The 8,026-nt window shown below is 46.7% G+C and overlaps 1 protein-coding gene across 4 annotated transcripts in view; it reads left to right on the forward strand.

The window, feature by feature from the left end:
* Positions 1-1,414: 1,414 nt before the first annotated feature.
* LOC116982418 (MARVEL domain-containing protein 3-like) overlaps positions 1,415-8,026 on the forward strand; it is a 22,915-nt gene continuing 16,303 nt past the window's right edge. Inside the window, exons 1-3 of one of the 4 annotated variants that reach the window (XM_033035627.1) lie at positions 1,415-1,655; positions 4,047-4,359; positions 4,405-4,480. In XM_033035627.1, the coding sequence (XP_032891518.1) occupies positions 4,050-4,359; positions 4,405-4,480 (386 nt within the window). In that variant the 5' untranslated portion in view covers positions 1,415-1,655; positions 4,047-4,049. Of the gene's footprint in view, positions 1,656-2,413; positions 2,419-4,044; positions 4,481-8,026 lie in introns of those variants that run through there. The other 3 variants (XM_033035626.1, XM_033035625.1, XM_033035628.1) reach the window with 3 other exon arrangements.

An 8,026-nucleotide genomic window follows, 5' to 3' on the forward strand; every position in this document is an offset into this window, starting at 1 on the left:
AGGAGACCAAAACTGTACGCAATACTCCGGGTGTGGTCTCACCAAGACCCTGTACAACTGCAGTAGAACCTCCCTGCTCCTATACTCAAATCCTTTTGCTATGAATGCTTTCTTCACTGCCTGCTGCACCTGCATGCCTACTTTCAATGACTGGTGTACCATGACACCCAGGTCTCGTTGCATCTCCCCTTTTCCTAATCGGCCACCATTCAGAAAATAGTCTACTTTCCTGTTCTTGCCACCAAAGTGGATAACCTCACATTTATCCACATTATACTGCATCTGCCATGCATTTGCCCACTCACCCAACCTATCCAAGTCACCTTGCAGCCTCCTAGCATCCTCCTCACAGCTAACACTGCCCCCCAGCTTCGTGTCATCCGCAAACTTGGAGATGTTGAATTCAATTCCCTCGTCCAAATCATTAATATATATTGTAAATAGCTGGGGTCCCAGCACTGAGCCTTACGGTACCCCACTGGTCACTGCCTGCCATTCTGAAAAGGACCCGTTTACTCCTACTCTTTGCTTCCTGTCTGCCAGCCAGTTCTCTATCCACATCAATACTGAACCCCCAATACCGTGTGCTTTAAGTTTGTGTACTAATCTCTTATGTGGGACCTTGTCGAAAGCCTTCTGAAAGTCCAGATATAACACATCCACTGGTTCTCCCTTATCCACTCTACTAGTTACATCCTCGAAAAATTCAATAAGATTCGTCAGACATGATTTACCTTTCATAAATCCATGCTGACTTTGTCCAATGATTTCACCACTTTCCAAATGTGCTGCTATCCCATCTTTAATAACTGACTCCAGCATTTTCCCCACTACCGATGTTTGACTAACTGGTCTGTAATTCCCTGTTTTCTCTCTCCCTCCCTTTTTTTTAAAGTGGGGTTACTTTAGCTACCCTCCAATCCAAAGAGGTGTTTAGAGGGGTTTACAGGGGTTTACGGGGGTTTAGAGGGATTACAGATGTTTAGAGGTGTTTACAGGGGGTTGGAGGGGGATTACAGGTTTTTAGAGGGGTATACTCTCTTTGAGTTTTGAAGTGTTTGGAGGGGTTTGGATGGCTTTGGATGCGTTCACAGGGGTGTATAGGGGTTTAGGGGTGTTTACTGGGGTTTAGAGGGGTTTAGATTGGTTGGCAGTGGGTTAGTGGGGTTTAGAGAGATTTAGAGAGGATTACAGAGGTTTATACGGGGTTTAGAGGAGATTACAGGTGTTGTTTAGATGGGGTTTACAGGGGGTTAGAGAGGGTTCGAGAGGTTTACAGGTGTTTAGAGGGTTATAGAGGGGGCTGGAGTGGTTTAGAGGAGTACTCCACAGTACTTTCCGCTTCTGGGAGTGAGTGGAGCAGGGCAGTGGCCATGAGCCGGGGCCGGAGCGCTCTCTGAAGGGCAGTGTGAATCAGGCATGTGTTGCTTCGCTGGCAACTTCCACCCGGGCGAGTTTCGGTCAGGTGCTCGGGAGTCGCTTGTCCGCATATTTTGCGTGCTCCACATTTTTAAGAAGACGATCGGCGATCAGCACAACCTCAGAACGCTAAAAAATGTCTTGGTTGTTGGGCCGAAGTTTGTGCCGCTTGCAGCAGTGGTTGGGGAGCTGCCGCGGTGTGTAGTCGCAGGAGGAGCACACCAACACTGACTGAGGTACTTCACACGAAATAACTTCCCTGCCTGCTTCTTGTACGTTTTAAAACTAGTGGCGGAAACGTTCTGTGACCAAATCTTTTTCTTTCCCCAGAAGCCATTTTACCGACTGAAAATGTCCAGCATTTGCACTTTCTAGTTCCGATATCAAATAAATGCTAGACAGACACGACATGCTCGAGTGAGTCAGGGGAGAGGGGACAGAGAGAAACGTCACCATCCCTTCTCTCCAGAGATGCTGCCTGTCCCGCTGGGTTACTCCAGCATGTTATATCTATCCTCGGATTAAACCAGCATCTGCTGTTCCTTCCTACACGCCCTCCAAATAAATGCAGTTCTGTTTTCTATCTCGGTATCCTGAATAACCTATATATACTTTCAGCTGAGTTAAACATTAGCTGCCGAATCAAATCTATGACCTATGCAGGAGACTCATGATATAGCGAGTTGTGGTCGTGAATGAGTCGACATTGGCTGCAACAGTGGCGCTGCTGACAAAGCTGCTGCGTCTCATTGCTGGAGACCGCGGTTCCATCCTGACTCGGCGTGGGTTTTCTCCGGGTGATCCAGTTTCCTCCCGCATCCTAAATTCGTCTTGGGTAGTACGACAGTAATCAGTCTCTGTAAATTGCCCCGAGTGTGTACGGAGTGGATGCGCAGTGGGGAGACACTAGTGTGAACGGGTGGTCAATGGTCGGAGATAAGACACAAAGTGCTGGAGCCACTCAGCGGGCCAGGCAGCATTTCTGTCCAAAAGGAACAGGTTGGAAACCTTCACAATGAAAGTTGGAAGATGGTAAAAGACCGAAACAATCAGAGCCGGCAACAGATGGCCAGGGAAGGGTGGAGCCCACAATGGCCCATTGTTGGCTGGGGAAGAGGTGGTAGAGAAGGGACACAGGGATGGAAACAGTGGAACTAGCAGGACGACTATAGTGGGTGGGTGGGGTGTGGGGGTGGGGAGAGAGGAAAGCTAGGGTTACTTGAAAGTGGAGGAATCATCGTTCAAACTGCTGGGTTGTAAACTGCCTAAATGAAATACGAGGTGCTGTTCCTCCAATTTGCAAGTGGTCTCAACCTGACAGCGGAGGAGACCCAGGACAGGAAGGTTAGTTAAAATGTTTGGCGACCGGGATATCAATGGTCAGCTTTGACTGGATGGGTCGAAGGGCCGTTTCCATGCTGTATCTCTAAAACTAAATCACACCAAGATAAAGAAGGTACAAAAGACTACAAATGCTGTTAATTTCACTGCTCCCAATTCACTCTCCCTACTTCCTATTGAACAATGCTGTAATCTGCCCAACCCCAATTTAATACCTTACCCCAGGGTCCAGGCTTATCCTTATTTATAATTATCTTAACATTTATGGAGCTGTGATTACTGTTCTCAAAATACTCTGACTGAAACACCAATCTCCTAGTCAGGCATGTTTCCAAGTACAAGGTCTAATATTGGCATTCATTGAATTGCCCTCTAGGAGGGACTTTCTGAGCTGTAATGTGGCAATGCCTATGTATGCTTACAGTATGACTTAAGATAGACACAAAATACCGGAGTGACTCAGCGGGACAGGTAGCATCACTGGAGAGAAGAAGGGAGGGATCGAGAGAGGGGGAATGCCGGGGCTACCTGAACTGAGAGAAATCAATATTCACCCACTGGGCTGGAAGCTGCCCAAGCGAAATTTGAGATGCTGTTCCTCCAATTTACGTTTAGCCTCACTGTGACAATGGAGGAGACGGAGGACGGAAAGGTCTGTAGGAATGGGAAGGAGAATTAAAGTGTTGGTTTAAAGAATTAATCGTGTTGGTTCAAGCGGGCTGAGCGAAGGTGTTCAGCGAAACGATCGGCCAGTCCGCGTTTGGTCTCGCCGATGTATAAGAGTCCACATTTGAACAACGGATACAGTAGATGAGGTTGGAGGAGGTGCAAGTGAACCTCTGCCTAACCTGAAAGGACTGTTGGGGTCGTGTAGGAAAGAACTGCAGATGCTGGTTTAAATCGAAGATAGACACAAAAAGTGGTCAGGCAGCATCTCTGGAGAAAATGAATGGATGACATTTTGGGTCGAGACCCTTCTTCAGACTGTCGGGGTCCCTAGACTGAGTCGAGGGAGGAGGTATAGCGACAGGTGTTGCATCTACTGCGGTTGCAGAGGAAGGTACCCGGGGAGAGGGTGGTTTGGATGGGAAGGGATGGGCTGACCAGGGAGTTGCGGAGGGAACGGTCTCTGCGGAATGCGGGAAGAGGTGTAGATGGGGAATATGTGGCTAGTGGTGGGATCCCGTTGGAAGTGGCGGAAATTTCAGAGGATTATGTGTTGTAATGCATATGCATTTGTCTTAATGGATACGGTACCACATAGTAACCTTTTATTATTTCAACAGACAATGGCCCACTCAGCAAACAAGGCGGATGTAAATTTAAGAGAACAAGACAACAAGCATTGTCATCATGAACATTATAGTAAGCATTCCAATCCTCGCAAAAGTCACGGCGACGGCAGCAGAAACACCAGAGGAAGAGATTACTCGCAACAGAATAGCGATCCACATAGAGATGTGAGGAGGGGAATGCCAGAAGGGAAAAGATCTCAAGTTCGAGATGTCCACAATCGTGGAGATCGTACAAGGGAAGACAAGCAGAGAATGGAAAGGGAATACCACAAAAGGAAGAATCGAAGCCATCCCTCCAAATGTGACCGAGAAGATTATTTACAAACACATGAAGACATATCGCACAGTAACCAGCAGCCAAATTACAAAACTGAAAAAGAGATTCCTTTACCACATGATGGTCGAGATTTCTACGGATATAAATAGTAAGATATTTATGTGCATTTTGAAGAAAAATAATGGATTATCAAAATATTATAGTCAGAGTCATACAGCGTGGAAACACCCGTCAACACAACCTGCCCACAACGACCAACATGTACCACCTACACTAGTCCCATGCACAGCATTTGGCCCATATCCCTCTAAACCTGTCCTATCCATGTACCTGTTCAAATGTTTCTTAAACATTGCGATACTATCTGGCTCATTAACCTCCTCTGACAGCACGTTCCATACACCTGTGTGAAAAAGTGACCCCTCATGTTCGTATTAAATCTCTCCCCCCTCACCTTGAACCTATGTCCTCTGGTCCTCGATTCCTCTACTCTGGGCAAGAGACTCTGTGCATCTACCCGATCTATTCCTCTCATGATTTTATAAACCTCTATAAGATCACCCCTCATCCTCCTGCACTCCAAGGAATAGAGTCCCAGCCTGCTCAACCTCTGCCTATAGCTCAGACCCTCTAGTCCTGGCAACATCCTTGTAGGTTTTGTTGCACCCTTTCTAGCGTGACAATATCTTCCCTATAATATGGTGCTCAGAACTGAACACATTACTCTAAATGCGACCTTACCAACATCTTATACAACTGCAACATGACCTGTTAACTTCTATATTCAACACTCTGACTGACTGAAGACTAATGTGCCAAAAGCTTTTTTGTCCACCCTATCTACCTTAACAAACAATGTACCTGCTCTGCTAGATCCTTCTGCTCCACAACATTCCCCAGAGCCATACCCCTCACTGTGTAGGTCCTGCCCATGTTAGACTTCCAAAAATGCAACAACTCACATATCTCTGTATTAAATTTCATCAACCATTCCTCAGCCCACCTGGCCAACTGATCAAGATCTTAGAAACATAGAAAATAGGTGCAGGAGGAGGCCATTCGGCCCTTCGGGTTCATTAATCGTGATCATGGCTGATCATCCACAATCAATAACCCGTGCCTGCCTTCTCCCCATACCCCTTGATTCCGCTAGCTCCGAGAGCTCTATCTAACTCTCTTTTAAATTCATCCAGTGAATCGGCCTCCACTACCTTCTGAGGCAGAGAGTTCCACAAATTCACAACTCTCTGGGTGAAAAGGTTTTTCCTCATTTCAGTTTTAGATGGCCTCCCCTTTATTCTTAGACTGTGGCCCCTGGATCTGGACTCCCCCAACATTGGGAACATTTTTCCTGCATCTAGCTTGTCTAGTTCTTTTATAAGTTTATATGTTAATAATCTTATGTTTCAATAAGATGCCCTCTCATCCTTCTAAACTCCAGTGAATACAAGCCTAGTCTTTCCAATCTTTCCTCATATGCCAGTCCCGCCATCCCAGGGATTGACCTCGTGAACCTACACTGCACTGCCTCAATCACAAGGATGTCCTTCCTGCTGCAACTTTTGACAACCATCTTCACTATCTGCAAAACCACCCACTTTAGTGCCATCTGCAAACTTGCTAATTTTGCCCTGTACATTCTCATCCAAATCATTGATGTAGATGACAAACAGTAACGGGCCCAGCACCGAACCCTGAGGCACACCACTAGTCACAGGCCTCCAGTCTGAGAATCAACCTTCCACCATCACCCTCTGCTTCCTTCCATGGAGCCAATTTGCTACCCATTCAGCTATCTCTCCTTGGATCCCACGGGTTCTAACCTTCCAGAGTAGCCTAACACGCAGAACCTGTCAAATGCCTTGCTCAAATCCATATATACATCTACAGCTCTGCCTTCATCAACCTCTTTGGTCACCATCAGAAAACTCAATCAGATTTGTGAGACACAATCTTCCATGTACAAAACCATGCTGACTATCCCTAATCAGCCCTTGTCCAAATAAACGCGTATACATCCTATCCCTCAGAATACTCTCTAGTAACTTTCCAACTACAGACGTGAAGCTCACTGGCCTGTAGTTCCCAGCATTTTTGCCTGCAGCCCTTCTTGAATAGAGACACAACATTTACCAACCTCCAATCTCAACCGGGGCTCCCAAATATGCATCAGGACATTCAGCCCTCCAGGACCGTAATACTGACTGTTCTCAAGACACTTCCAGTGAATTCCTCAAGTTCTGCTGTCCTCCTGTCTTTCTCCTTGGTAAAAACAGATATAGTCATTGAGGACCTTGCCCATCTCTCATGGTGCATACTGTAGCGAGTCTTTTAACTTACACTTGAATGCAATATATATGCTTTAAATTGGTTTGGAGCGTTTTTGAAAGGGGGGAGGCTGTGCGATCACTGATCACTGGCCTTGGGGATACCTGGTGAGGGAGTGGAGCAACCGAGTGGGGAGAGGGTGTGGAAGAAGGGTCCCCCCTCCCAGGGTAGGAACTTTTTGAAATTTGATGTATTAAAATCATGTTTTAGTGCACTGTAGAAGTATGATTTCAATGTTTTTGTATGAAGTATTTTTAAGTAACTTTTGAAGGGATAACTTTATCCACACAAAGGGTGATGGGTGTATGGAACAAGCTGCCAGAGGAGGTAGTTGAGGCAGGGACCATCCCAACATTTAAGAAAAAGTTAGACTGATACATGGATAGGACAGATTTGGAGGTATGGACCAAAAGCAGGTGGCGTAGCTGGGACATGTTGGCGGGTGTGGGCAAGTTGCACCGAAGGGCCTGTTTTCACACTGTATCACTCTATGACTACATTATACATCCACCATGCATGAATGCTTCAAAATCAAGTGATCGAGCTTTATTGCCATATACTCAAGCATAGAAGCATAGAAAATAGGTGCAGGAATAGGCCATCGGTCCTTCGAGCCAGCACTGCCATTCAATATGATCATGGCTATTCATCTAAAATCAGTACCTCGTTCCTGTTTTTTCCCCATATCCCTTGATGTCGTTAGCCCCAAGAACTAAATGTAACTCTCTCTTGAAAACATCCAGTGAATTGGCCTGCACTGCCTTCTGTGGCAGAGAATTCCACAGATTCACAACTCTCTGCATGAAGAAAGTTTGTTCTCATCTCAGTCCTAACTGGCCCCCCCTTTATTCTTAAACTGTGACCCATGGTTCTGAAATCCCACAACATCGGGAACATTTTTCCTGCAGTTACAGTAAGTGAAAATCTAGCAGGCAAGCAGGATGCTTTCTCCAACCACCCCCATTTGAAGTCCACTATCTTCCACCGTTTCTACCCAGTGCTTGGTACTTACTTCCAGCAGCCACTGGTTGTCCTACAGGATGCACCGAGCCGCAGCCTGATCCAACGCTTCGACGCCTCCGATGGCCCGTGACTTTTGCACTGAGCCTGCTCCATGGCCGGAGCTACAGTGAGCGACTCGCCAGCCCGGCAAACACTCTCCAGCCCCACTCCCCGTCCGCATCTGTCCCCGCCGCTGCTCCCGCTTCCAACACCCGTGGCCCATGCAGTTGATATGAGTTTCGAAATTTTCGTTGATCACAGAATTTCTCACAACAGAGCAAGAGGAATTTGTGATCAGCGTGAGAATTTGGTGAAATGTGTGATTCTCACGCTCAATGCATGGGAGTTGGCAGCCCTGTCTCTC

Source organism: Amblyraja radiata, chromosome 17 (genome assembly GCF_010909765.2).
Source record: "Amblyraja radiata isolate CabotCenter1 chromosome 17, sAmbRad1.1.pri, whole genome shotgun sequence".
NCBI lineage: Eukaryota > Metazoa > Chordata > Chondrichthyes > Rajiformes > Rajidae > Amblyraja > Amblyraja radiata.